We start from the raw sequence: 25,386 nt of genomic DNA on the forward strand, positions 1-25,386 counted from the left end.
TCTATACGTAAGGAAGAACCTTCCAATAGAGAGTGGGGGTGCCTCATAAGTTGGTTTTGTTGGAAGTTTTAAAGCAAAATTTGGATCACAGAGATGTTTGCAATTGATTTTCTCTATAGTCAGGGAGCTGGACTCTGTATGGAGTCTTTTCCAAATTTACAGTGCTCTTAAGTCCACAAATAATCCTCCCACCAATGCAGAGATTTGTGCTCTAGAATATCCTCTGATCCCCAGGATCTCCACACCTCAGTATACAATCATGTGCCTTAATTATTTCTTTCCCAAAATGAAACACCAACAAAAGGTTTTTAAATTCTCTCTTATTCTATGCCAACAGGAAGGGAATCTCATAAAGTTCTTCCCTTTTGCATCTCATCTATTCATTTCTGTATTGAGGTTGAGACATAGATGAATGGTAGCGAGCAGCTGAGCTGCCTAAAAATATCTCTGTACTGGAGTCATAAGGCTGGTCACAATGGGAAAGAGAATATTATTAGTATGGTACTGAATCAGTGGCAAAAGCAGTACTGCTTGCTCTTTGGCCCTCATTTGAAATTGGGAGAGAGGCACTATTAAAATTGGTTACTGAAAATGAGAAAGGATTTGTGACATATAGCAAGATATACAAGAGATACACAAGAGAAACCTTATGATAATGGAGTTTGTGTGTCAGGGTTCAATTCTGTATTGGGCTATGGAAATCCATTGGGTGGTTCTGGGCAAATTATACTTTCTCAGACTCAATGGAAGGCAATGGCCAACGCCCTCCAAACAATTCTTGCCAAGGAAATCCTGCAATAGAAAAAAGGTTCACAACACACAAATGCACACTTCTTGATTGTTCCCACTTCAAATTGAAGCTGCTGGATATTTACGTCTATGACTTGTTTATTATGGAGTGGGAACCTGTGTTCTAATCTGGAACTCTATGGGGACCACACATCCTGCCAAAATCCAGAAAATTAGATTTGACTCATTTCCAGTTTTGAGGACCACAGTTAGAATTGCCCTCCATATCCATGGATTCGGCATGAAAAGATTCCATCATTCCTGACTTGGTGTTTAAAAACAAAACAAAAAACAACATGGATTTTGCCATTTTGTCTAAGGGAGACCATCTTACTATATAATTTATATAACAGGACTTAAGCATCCGTAGATGTTATGGTAGCACATATAACATGTACTATAATGCTCTGTAGTGACACATTTTGTCCAGTAACCTAAAATTTGCCAAGTCCAGATGTTGCTTATTAAAGAAATAATACCATAATAAAGGAAAGGAAAATAATGCCCTCTGAAGGAAAGGGTCTTTATAGTTGAGAGAGAGGTTAATACTAACATTAATAATACAATTAATTTAGCTTCATTTACAAACAAAAGAAATAGCTTCGTTGGCTTTTATTCCTGTGCCTCAAAACCTTTTATGAAATATAATTAATTGAATCTCAAAAATTCCCTTGGAGCTACAGAAATGTAATCCTGTTTATGTTTGAGGTTTTTTTAAAAGAAATGATGCCTGTCACAAATGTGTTCATTAGTAAGTAATAATGCCTAATCCTGTGAATGTTTATACATGAGATCCAGTACAGATTGAATGTTGTAGTCAAGGAGGAGTGTGCTGCCACATGACCCTATAGCCGGTAGTGATCTTAATTTGTCAACTAGTGTATTTACAAATTAATCTGCCAACAAGCAGACTTAAGATAGCTGCTTTGATATGACAGACATATTCTCAGTTCAGATACTCTAAGTGAGTATCATGCGGTTTTGTGCAAGGTCATGATGAGACTTTTCTCTAGTGATGAAGCTATAGATCCCTATGGAGCAATCTTATTCTCCATAGCCATGAGTATGAAGATGTGTAGCATGCATCTATAAAGGGAACATTTTATAATTTCAGGGAAATTGTTTAGAATGTTGCCTAGCCCATAAATAGATTGCTTTCTGCTGTTAGTAATACAGTAGATTATCAACTTTGGTGTGGGTTAGGGATGCAAGATCCATGAGAAAATTGGGGGGGGGGGATTAAAATGCTATTGGTTTACCTGAGAGAACATATCTGCAGGGATCTCTAGGTCTTCCAGCATGACTCTGTGGTTAATTTCCAGGGATTCTTAGAGAGGTGTCCGCTCAAAGAATCTCTAGGTTCTCCCGCACAATGTCAGTAGAAGTTGACCATAGATTCACACTGGAGGATTTAGAGAATAATCCATGAATAATCAAACCTCAAATAAGGAGGTGGGGATGCAACTGTATTTGCCTTCATGTTACATAATTATTTGTTTTCATGTTCTAGTCTCAAAATATTGACCCTGTCGAGATGAATTTATAATCTAAGTAGAGATGATATATTGTAATTAAGATTGATATTCTATGCAATGTATGAATAATAATGATGATGGTGATTAAATTTGCAGATTTATTAAGATTTCAAATAGATAATTCACATAAAATAATTGATTATTCACTCTTATGGTCAATATCTAAAGGAGCTATTCTGCTAACTCAGTGATGTTGTAATCTTAAAAACCTTGGACAGTATCTATATTGCAGAACAATGCAGTTTCACATCACTTTAACTGTCATAGTTCAGTGCTCTGGAATCCTGAGAGCTGTCGTTTTACAAGTTCTTTAGCCTCCTCTGTCAAAGAGTGCTGGTGCCTCTTCAAAATAAATCCCAGGCTTCCGTGGCATTGAGCTATGGCATTTAAACCTGTGTCAATCTGCATTATTTCCACAGTCTAGAACAGTTTTTCAAACTGTGCTCCTCCAGGTGTTTTGGACTCAGGGGCGGCTCAACCCATTATGCAAAGTAAGCACTTGCAGTATAGTTGATTTTGCCCAGGGGCGCTCTTGGAGGAAAATAGACCTTGACATATGCGAGTTGTAGTTACTGGGATGTATAGTTCACCTACAATCAAAGAGCATTCTGAACTCCACCAATGATGGAATTGAACCAAATATGGCACACAGAACTCCCATGACCAACAGAAAATACTGGAAGGTTTTGGTGGGCAGTGTCCTTTGGTTTTGGAGAACAGAAAATATATATCAGTGATTTGTTGGGGAGGGGGGCACCAAAATACTGTTTGCTTACCGTTGAAAATTACCTAGGGCCGCCTCTGTATTGGACTTCAGCTCCCACAATTCCTAACAGCTCGTAAGCTGGTTGAGATTTCTGGGAGCTGAAGTTGAAAACACAGAGAAGCACCGTTTGAGAAACACTGATCTAGATCCACCCCTACTTACAGCTTGTGCATAAGGGGAAATCTAAAAAAGTTTTTAGCTGGATAGGTAGTTGTACAAGTGTTGGAATTAACACAAGCAATTTCCTATCTAGACTTTTATGTCTGCAGGGTCAGAAAATGATTTTCCTTTACTAATGTTATGCTGGATTTAAGCACTTGATATTAAGAACTTCCACGAGTCATTCCTTCAATACACTAGTTGTTGCCTGCATTAAAGTACTCGTTTTATAAACAGTTGCTAAACCAGTAGCAGAACATGCAGCCTTAAATGGAACTACATCATGTCTTTTACCTTTGGTGCTAGTTAAAATCATATGTTGGAATTATTTTATTTTTCTGGTTATTTAATATTTAATGTTTATTTTACTTAAGTAATATTTGTCTTTACTGTTCTAATGTAGCACAGATCCTATGTAAAATCATACTACTTATTTTTGACATTAATATTGAAATCTGAAATATATACAGAAAGTCTTTACTTTGCTGTAGAAAAAATGATTAAAGTAAGTTCATAGTAAGAACTTTACAAATACAGAGAAAGTACACTTGCATGGACTGAGGACAGTAACTTGAAAGTAAGAAGAACCAAGACCATGGACCACAAGTTGGAAACCTGTGCCTTAGAGGAGTGGTTCTCAACCTTCCTAATGTTGTGGCCCCTTGAGACACTTCCTCATGTTGTGGTGACCCCCAACATAAAATTATTTTCATTGCTACTTGATAACTGTAATTTTGCTACTGTTATGGATTGTAATGTAAATATCTGCTGTGTAGGATGTACTTTCATTCACTGGGCCAAATACCTAATATGCCCAAAATTGAAAACTGGTGGGGTTGGGGAGGGGGTATGGATTTTGTCATTTGGGAGTTGAAGTTGATTGTATTTATAATTAACCTACAATCAAAGAGCATTCCAAACTCCACCAACAATGAAATTGAACCAAACTTAGCACACAAAACTCCCATGACCAACAGAAAATACTAGAAGGGTTTGGTGAACACTGACCTTGAGTTTTGGAGTTGTAGTTCTCCTATATTCAGAGAGAACTATGAACTCAAACAATTATGGATATGGACCAAACTTGGCACAAATACTCAATATGCCCAAATGTGAACACTGGTGGAGTTTGGGGGAAATAGACCTTGACATTTGGGAGTTGTAGTTGCTGGGATTTATAGTTCACAGCAGGAGAAGAGCTTTTGGTGGGAGGATTTACCGTCTGTTTCCAAAAAGAAAGAGAAGGACAGGCGGAGAGATCTTCAGCCTTCTCTGCCAAAGAGGTTCCTAAGTCCATCAGAAATATGTGTTTTCTGGTGGTATTTGACGACCCCCTCTGAACCCCTCACAACCCCCCTAGGGGCCCTGACCCTCAGGTTGAGAAACACTGCATTAGAGGATAATCTAAAGAAATGTAAACATTTCTAATTTCAATTGAATTAGGATTCCCTCCTGATAAAAGGGGGAACTATGTGTTCCTAACTTTGCCTAGATTGCACACTTAACAAACCCAAAAGGCTTTAAATGTTTGACAGCCACAATATATGTGTGCAATAGGGAGAGGAGATAAGGCACAATATAGTTAATAACTGTAAATGTTAACTCCTCTCTGACTCTGTAAGGAACTTGATATTGATTAAACATTGTTATGATTCACAAAATGCAAAGGCTGTGTCATTAGTGTATTGTGTCCTTTTTCTTTCAGGTTACTCAATACTTCAAGCTATTATGGAAACAGCAGGAGAAAAAAGCTGGCAAGTCAGTGCCATTTGTGTGGAGAATTTTAATGATGCGAGCTACAGGCAGCTTTTAGAAGACTTGGACCGGAGACAGGAAAAGAAATTCGTAATAGATTGTGAAATAGAGAGGCTTCAGAATCTCTTAGAACAGGTAATACCTGCTTTTAATGTCATTGTAAACACATTACCATAGCCCTAGCTGTGTGGCCTCTGTCCTCTCCTTTTCATTGTGCCTTGCCAATCAAGGCTGGGTATTTTCATGAGGCATTTCTTTCCTCAATGTTTTTATGTGTAGTCCAATATTTATTCTCCACTGTGGGCTCTATTTGCACATTTATGACATTCTTTTCAAGCAGCATTTAGATCCAGTAGAAGAAACTGATGGAAGCAGAAGATTGCCACATCAGACATGATACATTTTATTGCGGCAACCCACTGTTCTGCTACAGTTACACTCACATAGATAATGGATTTGTACTGCATTGTGCACCATCAATATTGGAACTCTCTTCAGTAGCACAATTGCAGAGATACATCAATCTGTGGTCCCACAATTATACTTCCGCACACCCTCATAATCCCATTTTCCTGCACTGCTGTGGTTCCACGGTGTATCCCAAAAGTTGCCAGACATAGAAGGAATGGGACATTGTAGCCAAATGTGCCTTCTTTACAAAATATTCATTCCAACCTTTTTACATTTTTTTCAGTATAAAAAAATATAAAAGCAGAAAATATTTTAAAATATATAATATAAAATATAATATCACTTTGTTATGTTTTCCTTTGTATGGAGATTTTTGGGACCCCCTATTTTAGCAGTGGTGATGGTAATAGTGCAATCACATAATTTCAGCTTGAAAACCAAAAAAAAGGGATGAATCATAGAATCAAAGAGTTGGAAGAGACCTCATGGGCCATCCAGTCCAACCCCCTGCCAAAGCAGGAATATTGCATTCAAATCACCCCTGGCAGATGGCCATCCAGCCTGTTTAAAAGCTTCCAAAGAAGGAGCCTCCACCACACTCCAGGGCAAAGAGTTCCACTGCTGAACGGCTCTCACAGTCAGGAAGTTCTTCCTCATGTTCAGATGGAATCTCCTCTCTTGTAGTTTGAAGCCATTGTTCCGCGTCCTAGTCTCCAAGGAAGCAGAAAACAAGCTTGCTCCCTCCTCCCTGTGGCTTCCTCTCACATATTTATACAAGGCTATCATATCTCCTCTCAGCCTTCTCTTCTTCAGGCTAAACATGCCCAGCTCCTTAAGCCGCTCCTCATAGGGCTTGTTCTCCAGACCCTTGATCATTTTAGTCGCCCTCCTCTGGACACATTCCAGCTTGTCAATATCTCTCTTGAATTGTGGTGCCCAGAGATATGAGATATGCAGATCTCCAGATGTTCTTCACAACTGGCTATGGTGGCTAGGACTGATGAACGTTTTGGTTTATAACAGTGGTGCATAACATGTTTTTCAATGCTCAAAAGCTGTAGCCAGCTTGTCCTATGGTCAGAATTTCTGGAAGCCAAAGACAAAACACCAGAGAGTCACAGATTGTGTACCACTCGTCTATAAGAAAAGGTTAAGTTTCCTAGGAACAGTATCTCTCATAATGTAAGTGGTCTCTATAAAATAACAATTACATGTCTATTTAGAAAATAAATAAAGACTGTGATGTACTACCCCACAGATTGAAAATATGATAACAGTTTGTGACTGAATCCTTAACAGACTACCTGGAGGACGTGTGAAAATGAAGGGTTTGCAAGCACAAAGTATATTGAACCTGCAAGCTCAGGTGTTAGTGCAGATATTGCAAAATCTGGAGTTTGATCCTTAAGGAGGCATTGCAATGGCAGATAAATCGTGAACTTTAAATTATTATTCTATTTGAAAGAAGAAAAGGGAAGAGAAATTGGTGAGATAATATGTTCAAGCATTCCTCAAGCACAAAATACATTAATATAATTTTGTCTTAGATGTTGGATTATTTTGGGATTTGGTTGGTTTGTTTTTTTGTACTTGTATTTATGAATGTACTGTGGCATTGAATGTTAACCACTTTTTGCTGGAATCTTCCCTGAGTCCCCCCGGGGAGCTAGGTCGGAATACAAAAAAAGTTTGTTTGTTTATTTATTTGTTGCTACGATAATAGCTTGTGTTGATATCTACTACAATCCCAAAAAGAATGAAACTATCAGAACCAAGTACAAAGAGAGAGCAGAAAGGGATAGTACCCCAATTTAAAGATGGTAACAGCCCATTGTAAGTTATGTAAATATTAATGATTTGTTGATAAAGGCTAGGATAATGTGTAGTATCTAGGACACAAGACTAAAAGAGAGATTGCTGAGCAGTGACATGATTTTAAAGAAAAGAATTGAGATTTACAAGGTTAATGTATTATCCAAATAGAACCCTAAAAAGAAAGGAAATTGATCCCACCCAAACAATAGAGAATGGCGAAGAATAAGAATTCAGAAAGTCAATGAACACTGTACAGCAAAGCAAATGCTACAAAGGGTAGCATGTTCTTTAACTTAAAAAGAATGGTGTCTGTTTTATGGGAAGAAATATGAGAACTATGTCAAATGTAACCACTTGGCATCTAAATGTGCAGCAAAATAGAAGAAGTTTAGAACTAGAGTATACATTACAAATGTGAAAAGTGAATCTGAAGACACTATAAGGGTAATGGATGGTTAACAAACTCACTATATGAAAAGCCAAAATGGCACCAAGAACAAATTGTTTAAGGATTAAAATAGTAGAGTTGTAATTACAATGTAGTATCAGTTGAAACCTTATCCCTGTTCATGTATTGAACTACAACATTTATTTATTTATTATTTATTTATTGCATTTATTGACCGCCCCTCTCAGCCCGGAGGCGACTCGGGGCGGTGAACAATAACAAAGAAGACAGTGTACAACGAGTCTAGACATACAAACCAGACAAATACAACACAACATATACTTATACTAAAAATCCGCTTCGTCAAAAATCCTGGGGTCATAGCCAAAATTCGTAGTCCTAATTCATTCCAGTGTCAATTAACTATACTCAATTGAAGGCCTGCTCGAAGAGCCATGTTTTTAGGCCCCTACGGAAGGCCATCAAGGAGGGCGCCTGTCTAACTTCAGCAGGGAGAGTGTTCCACAGCCGAGGGGCCACCACCGAGAAGGCCCGCTCCCTCGTCCCCGCCAGACGTGCCTGTGAGGCGGGCGGGACCGAGAGAAGGGCCTCCCCGGATGATCTCAAGGCCCTCGTGGGCTCGTAGGCCGAGATGCGGTTTGCAAGGTATTTTGGGCCGGAACCGTTTAGGGCTTTGTAGGATAATACCAGCACCTTAAATTGGGCCCGGTAGCAGATCGGCAGCCAGTGGAGTTGGGACAGCAGAGGCGTTGTATGCTCTCTGCGTCCAGCTCCCGTTAACAACATGGCTGCCGCGCGCTGGACTAGCTGAAGCTTCCGGGCCGTCTTCAAGGGCAGCCCCACGTAGAGAGCGTTGCAGTAGTCGAGGCGGGATGTGACCAAAGCGTGTACCACCGTGGCCAAGTCAGACTTCCCAAGATACGGGCGCAGCTGGCGCACGAGCCTGAGCTGTGCAAATGCTCCCCTGGTCACCGCTGAAACCTGGGGCTCCAGGCTCAGCGATGAGTCCAGGGTCACACCCAAGCTGCGAACCTGCGCCTTCAAGGGGAGTGCGACCCCGTCCAGCACAGGCTGTAACCCTATACCCTGTTCGGCCTTGCGACTGACCAGGAGTACCTCTGTCTTGTCTGGATTTAATTTCAGTTTGTTCGCCCTCATCCAGACCATTACAGCGGCCAGGCACCGGTTCAGGACTTCGACGGCCTCCTTAGTAGCAGGTGGGAAGGAGTGACAGAGTTGGACGTCATCTGCGTACAGGTGACACCGCACCCCGAAACTCCGGATGATCTCACCCAGCGGCTTCATGTAGATGTTAAACAACAAGGGGGACAAGATAGAACCCTGAGGAACGCCACAGGTCAACGGCTGCGGCGTTGAACAGGAGTCCCCCAATAACACCTTCTGAGTGCGACCCTCCAGGAATGACCGGAGCCACTGCAGAGCAGTGCCCCCAAGGCCCATCCCTGCAAGGCGCCCCAGAAGAATACCGTGGTCGACGGTATCGAAGGCCGCTGAGAGGTCCAGGAGCACCAACAGGGACACACTTCCCCTGTCTAGCTCCCGGCGCAGATCATCCACTAAGGCGACCAAGACCGTCTCGGTACCATGTCCCGGTCTGAAACCAGACTGTGCCGGATCCAGATAATCCGTGTCTCCCAAGAATACCTGGAGTTGTGAGGCCACCACGCTTTCCATGACTTTGCCCAAAAAGGGGAGATTGGAAACAGGCCGAAAGTTGTCCAATTTAGTGGGGTCAAGTGATGGTTTCTTCAACAGCGGCTTTATAATAGCCTGTTTTAGGCTCGCTGGAATCTTGCCCTCCCGAAGGGAGGCATTAACCACCACCGTTACCCACTGGGCCAATCCCCCTCTGGCCTCCTTAAGAAGCCAGGATGGGCAGGGGTCTAGGATGGACGTGGTGGGCCTCATTCCTCCAAGTATCTTGTCCACATCCTCGGGTTTCACAAACTGAAAAGAATCCAACAAAAACTGACAAGCAGGTGCTTGTGTCACATCCACGGAGACTGCATCTAATGTGGCGTCCAGCTCAGAGCGGATCAAAGCGACTTTGTCTGCAAAGAACCGAGCAAATGCTTCACAGCGCGCTGCCGAGTTGTCAGGGCTCCCACCCGTGGGAGGAGTTAAAAGACCTCTGACAACCCGGAACAACTCCGCCGGACGGTTTTTTGCAGACGCAATAGTGGCCGCAAAGAAAGTTTTCTTTGCGGCTTTTATTGCCGCGGCATATGCCCTCAAAAAGGACACAAACCGTGTTCGGTTTGACTCGTTTGGGTCCGATCGCCACACGCTCTCTAGAACCCTCTTCCTTCGCTTCATCGCTGCCAGCTCCTCAGTGAACCAAGGAGCTGGTTTAGCTCGGTTACTTGAGAGGGGACGTTCCGGAGCGATCTTGTCAATAGCCCTGGTCATCTCCCCATTCCAGAGAGCGACCAAGGCCTCGACATTATCACCTACCGCGGTGGCGGGAAACTCCCCAAGAGCCATCAGGAATCCGTCCGGATCCATAAGCCTCCTGGGGCGGACCATCTTAATGGGTCCTCCACCCTTGCGGAGGGTAGGGGGCGCAGTGAGCCTAAATCTAATCAGGAAGTGGTCGGTCCATGGCAACGGAGAGATGGACAACTCCTCCACACCGCCACCCTGCTCCCATCCCTGACAGAAAACCAAGTCCAATGTGTGTCCAGCACAGTGGGTGGGGCCAGTTATTTGTTGGGACAGCCCCATGGTTGCCATGGCAGACATGAAGTCCTGAGCCGCACCTGTGAGGGTTGCCTCGGCATGGATGTTGAAGTCCCCCAGCACAAGGAGCCGTTGGGACTCCACAGCCAGGCTCGAGACCACCCCCGCTAGCTCAGGTAGGGAGACTGTAGTGCAGCGAGGTGGACGGTACACTAGCAGAATCCCTATTCTGTCCCGGTCACCCACCCTCAGGTGGACGCATTCGAAATTTGTGGTCTGCGGGATGGGGCTCCTGGTTAGATGGATGGAATCCCTGTAGACCACTGCGACCCCGCCTCCCCGTCCTCCGGCTCTAGGTTGGTGTTGCACGGAGAAACCTGGAGGACAAAGCTGGGAGAGATTTACGCCCCCCGCTTCATCCAGCCAGGTCTCCGTGATGCACGCCAGATCTGCCCGCTCCTCCAGGATTAAGTCCTGAATCCAAGTTGTTTTTCCGTTGACAGACCTGGCGTTCAACAACACCACCTTCAAGCCAGAGGGCCCGCTCACCTGGTTACACCAAATTCCCTTAGGAGACCTATTGGGAATAGTTAATTTGGGAAAGCGGTCCGAATTAGGCCGAATTCGTGGTCTCCTTCTCCCGCATCTCCTCCTTCCCACCACGACCTCTATGGGGGCCCCTCGGCTAGTGGAACATCTCCCCCCCTCCATGCCGCAGTTATGAGCCATAAGAGTATTTTCTCCTATGCTTGTTAACCTTATTAGTTCTTGCCAGCATCCCCCCTCCCCCTCCTCCCCCCTCCCCACCACACTCTCAATCCCAGGCTCCGGGCCACCTCTTCTTCCGCCCCCTCCACCACACCAGAGCAGCGTAAACAGTATCCAAAGGGGGGCAGGGGGCCACATGGGTAGCGGCGATTCGGATGGTGGTATCGATATAGCCAGTTCTTAAAGTGCAGGTCTTAAAGTGCCAATTCTTGAAGTTCTTAAGTTCTTAAAGTGCAAGAATATCGGGAAAGGTCCGTCAATAATCAAGAATGATCGTAAATCTCTTAGCAGCAACACACATTCAACATTCGACACACATTGATGAGTGCTAGATCTAAAGTGCTCTACTTAACGGTAAAAGTGCGGCACAGAGGGATAGGGAAGGGGTGAAAGTGCTGATGCAATCTAGCAGCAAATAGCAGGCGCCTGGGTGTTCTAAATCGTTCTTATTACAATGATAGCAATGACAACAGGACTACCGGACAGTGCTAGTTGATAATTATACGACTACCCGTATGCGATAATGGTGGTAATTAACTAAAATTGCTATGACCCCAATAGGACTTAGACGGTTGGTAAATCAGCGGATAGGCTTCCGGAGTTGATATCTCGGGGGTGGGGCAGCATAGGTGGTTATTCACACTTGCTCAGTAGAGCACTCGGTCTCTCCTTCCGACCAGTTAGTTGGTACTAATGCAGAGGAGGCCGGCCCAAAAACCTACATGGGCCAACTCGAGGTCTACACAATATTAGATCTACACAATATTAACACAAGGACCACACAATATTAGGCCAGCGCCAGGTGTTTACACAGGTCTACACAATGTTAGGGCTACACAATCTGAGCACAAAGGTCTACACCATATTAGGCCACAATCTTGTGGCAAGATGGCAAGTCAGTTGGCGATAGCCGCGATGGAGGCGGCCGCACTGGCGAGGTCACCCCGGTCGCTGCAGTGATGACAGTAGGACGACAATCGCGATGGAGAGGCGAGGCGTCCAAGGGGCTGCAGCAGGCGGCTCAGCCCAGCAGCTCCGCGATGGTCCGGCTGCGGGAGGGCAATGGTGACCGGAGAGGCGAGCGCCCAGAGAAGCCCGACAACGGCCCACGAGGCCCAGCAGCAGCGGCAGCCGCAACGGGCCACGCCCAGGCCGCAGCGGCGACCCGGCCAAACAAGGCCGCAGCGGCGCCCCGACCAAACAAGGCCGCAGCAGCGAGCCAGTCAAGCCGGACGCCAGGCAACGCCCGCCCCGGCCCGGCAGTTCAGCCGCGATTCAGCGCTTCGGCGGCTTCGGCGGCGGCAGCAGCAGCGGCCGCAAACGGCAGGCAGCTCAGCGACTCACCAGCCCTACGAAGCCAACAGCGGCGGCGGCAACAGCGGCGGTGACAATGGCGGTGGACGATGGGCCGACAGACAGCCCGAAGATCTTCGAATAGTGGCCGCAGCGGTGGTACAAAGCCAAACGGCCGCGGCGGCGGCAGCAGTGGCGGCGGCAGCGGCGGTGGGCCGACACACAGCCCAGAAATCCACCCACAGTCTGGCGGCCTCTGTAGCGGCAGCAAGCAGCCCAATAGTGGGCGCCAAGATGGCGGCTCCAGCGGCTCCAGCAGCAAGGTGGCAGGCGGCAAAAGCGGCGAGAGCGGCAGCTCAGCCCGGGGGCAGCTCTGCAGGGTCGCCCAGCCACGGCAGAGCAACGATATTCGCCGCTCCTCAGTGGCCAAGTTCCCCAGCCAGGTTGAAAGGTTTCCACGGCTCCGCGTCTTGGGTGTTGCAATGGCGGCGGCGGCGTTCACAGCGCTCGCCCGCCCGCCTCCGCCTCCGCCTCCTGGTCTGCACTCCCTTGTGCTCCGGTCCTCCGGACCTCCGATCTTCCCGGCCCAATGGTGTACTGGCCTTCACGTCCCCCTATTCTGATGGTCGTAGGGGGTGAGTACTCCAGGGATTCCCCTGGATTGCCTTTCTTTAGGGGCGCAGCTCCGCGTTGTTGCTGCTGCCCGCCATGGCCGGAACCGGAAACATTCATTCATTTATTTATTTATTTATTTATTTATTTATTTAGATTATGCCCTTCTCAACCCCAAAGGGGACTCAAAGCAGCCTTATAATAGGCAGCAATAGAAAAACAGACATGTACATTAAAACGAAAATTAAAAAGAATAAAACATTAAACACAATGTAAAAATCACATAACCTGAGGACATAGTCAATGGCCGTTTCAGTTGTTATTGCACATAAGTCTACTTTACTTATTGCACAGCAGAATTGGCCAAAAGCTTGGTCCCAGAGTCATGTTTTTGCTTGCTTCCTGAAGGTCAGGAGGGAAAAGGCTGACCTGATTTCTCTGGGGAGGGAGTTCCACAGCTGAGGATCAATCACTGAGAAGGCCCTGTCCCTAGCCCCCACTGACCATGCCTGTGAAGGAGGTGTAACTGAGAGCAGGACCTCCCCAGACTAAAGTACAATATCCAACCAAAAGACTCTAAGATCATATAATGGCAAAATACCATAATGCTTGGTAATTAAAAAGGCAGTGGGAAAGGAAAATGCACTCCTGAGCAGGGCTATCGATGTGACTTCATTTGAATGTGGTTTTCCTTTTCTCCTTTGACCTTCTACATTACTAAGCATTGTTGTCTCATGGTTCATGTCTTCTCATGATGTGTCCAAACTATAACAGTTTCAGTTTAGTCATTCCAGCTTCTATGGGGTGCTCGGGCTTGATTTGCCCTTGGACCTATTTATTTATCTTTTTCGCAGTCCACAGCATCGGAAGAACTATTACCTAGCACCACATTTCAAATGTTTATTCCCTTCCAATCAGCATTCCTCACGATAGGAAATTATCAGTTGCTTTATTACAGTTTCCATAAGAAGATTCACAAAGATGCAAGAAATTGTTCAATGAGTACTACAAAAAAGAAAAAGCACAGATTGGATGAGCAGCATCATGTTGATTTTTTTTTTAAAAAAAAAAACTCATCAGGGTTATTCATAGAATATGCACAGAATATGCATAGACCCAAGACCCTTAAAGAAAACATTGGGGAAAAGCTACTTTTTATTGCCTGTTCTTGAAGATTTGTTGCCAAATCTGCCAATAGCAAGACTATTTTCTGTTTATTACATCAAAAATGGCTTCTGGCATAATGAGCTAGATGACTATTCCTGTTATTTGAGAGCATGTACGACATCCTTAGGAGATATCACTGGTTTAAAATGCCAATGGGAATTAATTCTATCCTGAAGTATTTTAAAACAGGTTGACACAAGCCTTGGAGGGATTTCCAGGAATCTTGGGAAAAGCTGATGATATGCTGATAATGGAGGAAGGGGATGACCTACAACAAGCACAGCAGGGCCATGACTGACTAGCTAATAGCATTTCTGAATAGATGTAGAGAAAAGAGCAGAGACAAGCTCAGGCTGAAAATCACATAACTACCATCTATTTCTTTGGAAGACAACTAAGGCTAGTGGAGACCTTCAGGATAGCATATCTATCAGAAGTTGTTATGGAGGATCAGTACAAGTTGAATGAGAAATCATCAATTGACAAGTATAGCCAAAAGCATAGTCAAGGACAGATGGCTAAAGAACACCCTGAAAGATACACCTAAAAGAGCCAGATCAGGGATGGTAGATGAAAAATATCATCATTGAACCCAGACACATTAGAGGTTGGCAGGTTATTAAAAGACCCCCACAGCTGAAAACTCTATATCAGGCCTTGGCAAACTTCAGCCCTCTAGGTGTTTTGGACTTCAACTCCCACAATTCCTAATAGCCAGGAAACTGGCTGGGATTTCTGGGAGTTGATGTCCAAAACACTTAGGGGGCTGAAATTTGCCCATGCCTACTCTATATAATGATTCCATAGCATTAAGCCATGCCAATTAAAGTAGTGTCAATCTCCATTAATTCGACAACGTAGATGTACCCAGAGTGATATCTTGGGGGACTAAGAAAATGCCTAGAGAGAACATCTTTTTGTAAGATGTGTATAAATAATACCATAGATACTGTTCATTAGAGTCATATTGTACGTTAGTATCATTGTCCTTTAGGCAAAAGAGAAGTTAGACTAGGGAAACTGAACCCTGCCCAAATCCTCTGTGTGCCTTCCTGTAGATTTCTCTCACCATTACTTCCTCTCAGTTAAGCTTATTTCTGGATCAAAAACCTGAGTAGAAAAGTGTCAGATGATATAGAATCAGAGTGTGTGAATCGAATCCCCAACCTTTCAATTGTAAAACCCTTTTGCTTAACAAAATAACTCTTCTTACACCGTTTTGCACATGGTTTTAAATGATATTTATTTATTTATAATATCATGCCTCAACTTAAGGTAGAGTTTACAACAGTTAAAAGAGATGTAATTAAAACAATACACCAAATATAAAATTTAAAAAGATAATTAAACCAATTATAAATTTACAACAAGTTAAAAAACATAACTATTAAAATTACAAATAAACAAAACACAGACAATAAAGTACAGTCCTACCAGAGCCAGTCCCCTTGAGTAGTTAGCCTTCAAAGGCCTGCTGAAATTCTTTTTTCTTTTAAGTCTTAAACCTGCCTACAGAATGAAGGGAAGGAGGATGCTATTCTGACTTCTCTTGAAAGGGAGTTTCAGAATCTGGAAGCAGCCATTGAGAAGGTCTTCTTCCTTGATCCCACCAAATGTGTCTATGGAGTTGGTGGAACACAAGAAGCTCCTCTCACAATAATATTGAATCATAAGTTCAATAATATGACATCAATGTGTTAAGAGCGTTTTTGGAAGTCTCTGAACCACTTACCCCTTCTTTGAAGCCATCTAAGCTAGTGGCCATCAACAAGTCCTTTGACAATGAATTCTACAGGCAAACTGAATGTTGCATGAGGAAACGTTGCCTTACGTTGTTTTATAATTACTGATATCAGTTTTCACTGGATAAATCTAATTTCTAGAGCTTGAGGTCACGCTTTCTGTCCATAACTTTTATTAATCCTCTCTTTTTCTGCCTTGGTTGTCTTTTTAATGAATAATAATAATAATAATAATCTTTATTTGTACCCCGCTACCATCTCCCCAAGGGACTTGGTGCGGCTTACATGAGGCCGAGCCCACAATACATCAATACAAGCAATAATAACAACAATAAAACAATTAAATAAAACTCATAAACAAAAAAGCAATATACAATTATAGTAATACAACACACATTTAAAATCTATGGCTGGGCCAAATGTAATTAAAGTTTAAAAAATAATGCTAGGCATGAACAAGATAGGAGAGAAGGGGAGTAGGTGAGAGCGTACAAACAATCCTAAATCAGTGTAAAGTGCATTTAGAGGACATAATGCTGAGAGTTCATTATTCTGGGAAGGCACACTGGAACAACCACTTTTTCAGGCTCCTCCTAAAGACTGCCAGAGTTGGGGCATGCCTGATGTCCTTGGGAAGTGAGTTCCAGAGTCGAGGGGCCACCACTGAGACAGCCCTCTCCTTCATCCCCACCAATCACGCCTGCGATGGAGGTGGGAGTGCAAGCAGGGCCTCTCCAGATGAATGAAGAGATCTTGTGGGTTCGTACACAGAAATGCGGTCACGCAGGTAGGCAGGTCCCAAACTGTTCAGGGCTTTGTAGGTAAGAACCTGCACCTTGAATTGGGACCGGAAAATGAATGGACGCCAGTGGAGCTCCTTAAACAGGAGGGTTGACCACTCCAATATCCAAGTTTCTCTCATAGGAAAGATATCCAGTACTCTGATTATATTGGCTGCTTGCTTCTGTATTTCCCCCCAATAGCATGACAAACTTTTGGAGATAAAGACCTGAACTGCACACAGTATTTTAGAATCATAGAATAATAGACTTAAAAGAGATCATAAGGGCCATCCAGTCCAAATCCCTTTGACATATAACATCATCCACACATTGTGAAAGCTCCCCGAAAGTGAGCAAAATGAAAGCATTAATTTCAGGCTCTTTCCTAATAATTCCTAATACAGTACTGCGTTTGTCACCATCTTCCTCCTCTTCTGCCAAACTATAAGTTCACTGTGGCTGTTTATACTAATAGGACATTTGTGTATTAACATTGTATTTATAGATATCTGTGTAGTTAGAGTGTCTGCTACAAGCCCTAAATTTTCTGAGTGTTCACAACTCACTCAGACCAATACAGGTGTATAAGACACTGGATTTTTTTTCTGTCTCAATTTGCACCATTTAAATTCATTAACATTGAATTCCTTTCCCCATTTTGTGACTCATATATGCATTTTGTGGAGAGATTATTGAGATCTAACACTCTACCATTGGTTTTCATTGTTGTGAGGATTAGCAGCCAACCTCTTTATCTCCCTGCAGTGTTCACCTTGAAACCACACACATTGTAACACCAGTTCCAATATATCTTTTAGGAGGACTTCACCAGAAAATCCCACAATATCTGCTTTGAACTGGGATATCTGAGTCCACACTGCCATATATTTCAGTTCAAAGCAGATAATGTGGGATATTATTCAGCTGTGTGGAAGGGGCCTAGGACATTTATATCAGGGTGGGAAGAAAAGGTTTCTAACGGGAAGCTTATACTGACTAACCAAATACTGGGATAAAACAACAATATTGCAGTGGAGATTGGATGGCTGGCATGACCCAAATGATGCTGAGTACTTTAAATATTTTATGTACCTGGATATTTCTATCCTGTTCTACCAATCTGCAAGGGTAAAGGAACCTGTCTGACTGTAGTCTGGTGCCCCATTGTTAGAACACTATCATTTTAAAATTTTATCAGGATACATAGAAAAACAAGTCCACAAAATAGCATTGCTCTTGTAGCTGAGCCAAAATCTGTAGTAGCCTGTCCCACTGGTCTTCCACTGAATTGTATGCATGCTTACTTAGAAGTAAATTCATAGAATAATAAAATGATAAAGTTGGAAGAAACCACAAGGGCCATTCAGCCCAGTCCCCTGCCATGCAGGAACACCCAATCAAAGCATTGCCTTTCATGCATCAGAACAGGTATTTGTCAGATTGCATTCTTTATTCTTAGCCTTTGCCGTACCACTTTACCAGCATTTTTTCAAATGAAGCAGAGAGTGTTTGAGGATCGAGACATTCATAGTGATACCAAGATGCTTGTTTATAAAGCTATTTTCCTCCCAACCCTGTTACACACTTGCAAAACATGGACCATCTACAAATGTCACTCTCAACTTCTGGAATGATAGATACGTTTTATTGATTGGCCTATTGGCCGTATCAAAACATTTAACACATAACACATTTAACACATTTAACACATAGTCATACATACAACATACAACCCTCGGTATTAGAGAGGTTAAAATAACTTCTGGAATGATTTGCAGATAAGATTGATTTTACTGTCGAAGATTAGATTTATTTGACCGCAATTTGGTCTGGCTTGGATGACGTTTTTAAATTGGCAACTGTTTAATGTATTGTTGAAGGCTTTCATGGCTGGAATCACTGGGTTGTTGTAGGGTTTTTTCGGGCTATATGGCCATGTTCTAGAGGCATTCTCTCCTGACGTTTCACCTGCATCTATGGCAAGCATCCTCAGAGGTAGTGACCTCACTATATTTATGTTGTTTTTAGATATTTGATTGTGTTTTATATGCTTTTACTGTGTTGGCATCGAATTGTGCCTGTTGATAGCTGGTCCTGACTCCCTCTTCAGAGGTCGAGAATGGACAGGGTATAGATGTTCTAAATAAATAAATATCAGCATTGCCCCTGAAAAATCCTGCAAATCTCTTGGGAAGACAGGCACACAAATGTCAGCATTCTAGAAGAAGCAAAGACTACCACCATTGAAATGATAATCTTCTGCCATCAACTTAGCTTGACTGTCCACATTGTCTGAATCCCTGATCACAGTCTCCCAAATCAGTTACTATACTCTCAACTCAATGTAAAAAAGAATATTGGTGGATAGGAAAATATATTTAAATATGGGCTTAAAGCTCACCTTAAAAATTGTGGCATAGACACCAAGAATTGGGAAGCCCTGGCCCTCAAGCATTCTAACTGGAGGTCAACTGTTACCAACAGTGCTGTGGAATTCAGAGAGGCATGAATGAAGGCCAGAGAAGAAATGTGTCAAGAGGAAGGCACATTAAGTCAACCCTTGTCAATATCCTTATTGTTAAAGAATATGCAGATCATAGGTCTCTACAATCATCTATGGACCCACCACCAGACCTTACACTTGGAAGGCAATCATACTCAGCCACAAGTGATAACCTATGATGATGACCACCATGAGAGATTAGAGACGATGGTCTCATTTCCTTCCCAGCTGAGGGAAGCACAGCAGAAGTTCAAGGATTTGGTCCTATGCACACTTAGCTCAGACCACTTCCCCCTCATCATCAAAAGAGCTAGTAGTTCTAGCCTCCAATCCTAGAGACAGGGTGAATGATTCAGGATCAGATGGCTAATGCTTTTGTGAGTTCCCTTCTAATGTCTAACCGCCAATTGAGACACCAATATACCCAAATTTATGACCAAATTTATGCTTAACTCTCTGAATCCAAACAGAGCTCTTTCCTAGTTCTTAATCAGCTGGAAAGGAAATGAAATGATGGTCCCTAATCTCTTCTGGAGGTACAGCAAAGGCCATGCCACAAGCCCCCTACTGAACATTTTTAGACTTGGAATGTCTGTATAATTGTAAAGATTGGGACTAAGGAAATCTGTCTTAACTTCAGGGTAGTTGAGGTTTCTTTTCCTGACATGACATTGTTCCCAGATGAGTTTTGAAAAACTTCCTATTGAGTCATAGATTCATAGACTTCTCTAACAAGGACACATGTCTGTTATCCCTGCATAAAGGGGCATCTGTACTATAAGTATAAGCAGTCCCAAAGTTACAACCATTTGACTTCAAATGAATCATAGTTACAAATGGGGATGAGACAACAGATAGTGAGAGAAATCTATTCCTAGGAAGGGAAATTCATTCCTGAAAGAGTTATCATGGAGAAAAGGGGTTTCTACTGAAGCTTTATCACCCATTCTTGTTCCCACAACAAGCTACATTTTTCAAAATCGAATTATTACAAGGCCAGAAAGTGAGCTGAAATCTTCTGAACAGGGACACAAGCAGCAAGACAAACACCACAGGTGTGTTAACCCTTGCTCTCTCTCACACACACACACACACACATACACACACACAACTTGAGTCACACTTTAAAAATGTACCTTTCCCAACTTACAAAGAAATTCAACTTAAGAACAAACCTACAGAACTTACCTGATTTGTAACTTGGGAACTGCCTGTAACGTGATTTGACACCAGTTTAACAACCATGGCTCAATATTGGGGAAGTATAGTATTTGTACTTTGGCATGCCAAAGGACATCAGCAATATTCTTTTACAGAAAGGATTAAATGCCTCATAAAGCTGCAATTACTATTGTAAGATAGCATTCAGCCACCACCATTAAAGTGATATCAAACTGCCTCAATTCTACAATGTTGATGTACCCTTGGTCTTCTGAATGTTCAGACTGGCTAAGGGATTCTGCAACTTGAAGTCCAGAAAGTTATTATTCCAAGCTTACTCTGTTCACACTTGCATCTTCATTATGCAGCATCAAGAGAAAAATGTGTATCCAAAGGCATCTTCACAAATAAAACTTTTCATATTTCTTCCCATTACTTTAAGTGAAGTGTTTTTCCGTGGAGATAGTCCATGCATTCCTTTCCCAGTACATAAAGCATACTGCAATTAAGTACAGAGCAATTAACTTATTGGCTATAGATGACTCTGCACTGCCCTAACATTTTGATAGGGTGAAGGACAGTATCAAAATGTGTTAAATAAACAAACCGGGTTCAAAGTATCTGCATTCGGAAATCCTTCAACTAATTCTCAAGGTCATAAATCATATGAATCCAGTCATGCAGAGTGAAAAAATATATGTCTTGAAAAAAATAGTTATGGGAATCTTATTTTTTTAAGAAAAGGTCTTAAAGTTTATTTTGCAGTACTACTTGTGAATAGTAGTAAAGGGTTGCCATCTAGTGGTTCTGCGGTTAATTTACTTTATTTCTGGTTTTTAAATTATTATTACTGTTTACAAGGCACATTTGATATATTTAGTCCGTTGTGGCATTAAAACCTACATTATTTTGAACTGGATAAAAATTCCCCCAACTAAAAATTTTGCAACATTTAAATTTCAGTTCAGTTTCAAGGACAGCTGAGGATATGAAGAGCCCGGGATTTAATGCTGTGGCAGATCCAAATTTAGCAGGAATTGATTTGACAGAGATTGCAGTCAGATATAAAACCACAATAGAAAGTAATTCTCTGTATTTATTTGCAGCTGAAAGCATCAAAGTGTTTTGAAGCACACATAGTAACTTATAATCAAATCTTCCTGTAGTCTAATATATTATTGTATAAAAAAGAAATATAAACAATTTCCATTTTTAACATCCTGAAATAGTAAAGTGATTTTATAATGCATGAGAATAAAATAGTTCATGCAGCTGTTGCTTTATGTAATATATCTACTGCTATATTCCCACCATGATATGAATGCTAAATCCCCAATTCTATGGAATACTTGTGCATGCTCCTAGATCTGCTGATATATGGTTTTGTTGTTGCTAACTGCCATCAAGTCAACTTTGATTTATTTGGACTCTATGGATGGGAGGAACTCAAAGTCATCCTATTAGCAACAGCCCTGCTCAGGAGTTGCAGACTCAGGGAACATATATACACTGACCATTTATCATAAAGGAAGGGTGAATCATTTACAAGGTGCTGATCTGGGTTAACATCCTGCGTTACTCCGGGGAGATAGGGCAAAATATGAATAAAGTTTATTAACACAGGCTAAGGCCATCTGGAGAAGGTAAAGGTAGAAAAGGGACAATTTCTCCTCTGCTGCATTCCTCTGGGATCCTGGCTGAAGTCACTCTAGTAGCGACCTTGTCACACACACACAGTTGCCAGAGTTGCTCTGCTTTATCGGGGTGTGTGGGGAACCTGCCACCCCATTTCCCACATCTCCTAGCTTCAGCTGAGGGTGATCCCATAAAAGGAAGCATGGAGTGCATGGCTTCCCCCCATGGATTCCAATGGCTACACGGGAAGCCTCCCATGTTGCCATGATGGCAGCATGTGCTGACTCCATCCTCCTTCACCCACGGATCTGCGCAAGAATAATTTGATGGGATCCAGTGGGTTCTGTGGGTGAGCTGGGCTAAACCAGTTCATGATGCCGATTTTAGCCCCATGTGAAGAGGTCCTAGACAATGAGCAAATAACATGAGTCATGTTGTACCCACTGGCCACCATGACAGACTGGTAGGGAAACAATAAAGGAGGCCATGCCGGGATACCAAATTGAGCCCATCATTTATTTATTTCCAACATTTGTACCCCATCCTTCTCAACCCCGGAAGGGGGACTTGGGGCAGCTTACAAGGGCAAAAATTCAATGCCAACACATACAAGATACATACACAATATATTACAACATTACACATTAAATAAAACCATTAATGTAAAATCCATCTTAAAACATTATTAACAACCATTAGCCAAATCCAATCCATTTCAGCATCCAAAGACTTTGTCAGAGCTTTTCCATTGGCTAGTCATGTAAACGTTGCAATAGCTATCAAGCCTGCTCCCCAAATGCCTGGCCCCAAAACCATGATTTAAGATTCTTTCTGGAGGAGAGGAGGGATGGAGCTGATCTAATCTTGCTGGGGAGGGTGTTAAAGAGGTGGGGGCCACCACCGAGAAGACCCTTTCTCTTGTCCCTGCCAAATGCATTTGTGAGAAAGGCAGGACCAAGAGCAGGGCCTCCCCGGATAATGTTAAAGTCCAAGGTGAGATGTAGAAGGAGATATGTTTGGACAAGTAAGCTGGGCCGGAACCATATAGAGCTTTATAGGTCAAAACCAGCACTTTAAGTTGTGCTCAGAAATGAACCAGCAGCCAGTGGAGCTGGCACAACAGGGGGTGGTATACTCCCTGTATATTGCACCAGTTAGTAATTTGGCTGCTACCCGCTGGACTAGCTGGAGGTTCCAAACAGTCTTCCAAGTCAATCCCACATAGAGTGCGTTGCAGTAATCTATTTGGGATGTAACAAGGGCATGGACCACTATGGCAGAAGCAGGAGCGTGGTGAGGACTTCCTCCTGCTTCTGCTGGGGATTGGTGGTCTAAAGCAGTGGTTCTCAACCTGTGGGTCCCCAGGTGTTTTGGCTTACAACTCCCAGAAATCTCAGCCAGTTTACCAGCTGTTAGGATTTCTGGGAGTTGAAGGCCAAAACATCTGGGGACCCACAGGTTGAGAACCACTGGTCTAAACCATCCCAGGGCCAACCCAGCATTTGCCACTTTGTATCAACCCTAGAATAAGTAGGCTGTGTTGAATCTAGCCCCTTGTCCTGAATAAATATTATACATTAGGAGAATCAAATATTGTGGGGCACCCATTTCTTTAAGAGTCAGCCATAATATGTCATGATCTATACAATCAAAGACTTTGCTATATCTATAAATAAATCTATGAATCCTGATATGGAACTCAGTTGGAGTAAACCCATGGAATCAATTATGTTTACATAACTATTGATTTATCAAGTCCCCATTGATTCAGTTGGACTGTATTCATTTAAGAAAAAATGAATGAATTTTGGCTGTTAGACCCTGGCCAGGTTTGATGATAATAATAAATTATAGATACAAATCATGAGCTAGCATACTTTATTTTGTGACGGATCATTAGTCATTGAGAGTTGAGTACAAAATTTGCAATTCATGTTAGGAATGAATTGTGGAAATCTCATTAAGTGAGGGTAAATTATAAGGAATACACTTTCAACTTTAAGTCTAATTGAACTCTGTATAAACTGTGGAGAGTAAATACATTCATCTGTGGAAATAGTGAAAAGGGGATACAATGGCCCTCCATGTTTGTGGGGTTAACTTTTATAGATTTAATTATTCTGGATTTGATTAATATGCTTTCTGCAGGATTTTCTAGAAAGAACTGTATGATCAACTTCTACCAGATTTAGAGATTTGTAGAGATAACATTTCTCTGGGCATTGGTGGGTCTGTCAGCATAATTCTATAGTCAACCTTTCTCAAGATTCCTAGAGAAATGTTTTCTCAATCTTTTATTATTATTATTCATGGCTTTCCCACTTTCACTGAGATCTTGGGTCCCTAACACTCACGAAAATGGAACGTCTACTACACTTTGGAATGATCCCCCCACAAATGTTCACAAAAATCTGTACCCTTCAATCTAAACTCTTTGTGTTTACTTGTCCTGACTAATTGCTGATTCTGGCATAAAATATGTTGCTGCATATGGATAATAGTAATAGTAGTAGTAGTAGTAATACATAGTGCACTCAGCAGTGTTCATCTGTTGCCACTTGTTTGGGATGGTTGGACATATTTGGCTATGACCTCTCAGAGGTGTGATGCTTAAGCAATTTTGGTGTGTGATCTGTGCAAATTAAAACATCGCTACATTTAAAAACAGCATTTTCTGCTCTGTAGTTTGTCTGAAATTAATTTTTTCTCTCCTGTTGCACTTTCTAGTTTTCTTGTCAGGGCAAACCTCTTTTTCCAAATCCATTGGTTGTTTGCCTATAAGAAACAAATCAGACGTAATTGCCTTGTAAATTTGCTCTTTCAAAATATACCTTTCTCCTTCTTAAAAATGAACTTCTTTCATTGTAAATTAACTCTGTAGATAACATGTTAACAGTTATAAATTAATTAACTTCCACACTTCTCTCTCAGTTTATCTACACAGAAAATTATCAATAATTACTTAGCTGACCTTTCATTTCATCTACATTTTCAAACGCTTTGTGGAAAGAACCTTTTCTCATTAAAAAGTGTAAGTGGAAATAAAAATAGAGAAATCCATCTACTTTATGCACATATATAACTCCTTACCATCCCAATCAAATGTGTTTTCCTACTAAAAATAACAATTGATTTCTAGAATCACTCCATGGATCACTCTGCCCTGTCAACCACAAATAACCCAGATAATATCAGGTCTACTGTCAACAACATTCTGTTGCCCAGGAGTGAAAATCAGCCTCCCCATTTCTCACTTTAGACAGGACAAATATGCACTCTGTGTGTGTGCACGCCTTCAAGTCATCTGTTGAGTTATAGTTACACCATGGTTTTCATTGGGTTTTCTTAAGCAAGGAGTAACCAGAGGCAATACTGTCAGTTCCT

The 25,386-nt window shown here is 42.4% G+C and overlaps 1 protein-coding gene across 8 annotated transcripts in view; it reads left to right on the forward strand.

The window, feature by feature from the left end:
- The window catches only part of GRIA4 (glutamate ionotropic receptor AMPA type subunit 4), a 298,771-nt gene that overhangs the window by 193,412 nt on the left and 79,973 nt on the right, over positions 1–25,386 (forward strand). For all 8 annotated transcript variants that reach the window (XM_060771029.2, XM_060771031.2, XM_060771034.2 and 5 more), the window contains exon 4: positions 4,955–5,139. In XM_060771029.2, the coding sequence (XP_060627012.1) occupies positions 4,955–5,139 (185 nt within the window). The remainder of the gene's footprint in view (positions 1–4,954; positions 5,140–25,386) is intronic.

This window comes from Anolis sagrei, chromosome 3, assembly GCF_037176765.1.
Source record: "Anolis sagrei isolate rAnoSag1 chromosome 3, rAnoSag1.mat, whole genome shotgun sequence".
In the NCBI taxonomy this organism is placed as follows: Eukaryota; Metazoa; Chordata; class Lepidosauria; order Squamata; family Dactyloidae; genus Anolis; species Anolis sagrei.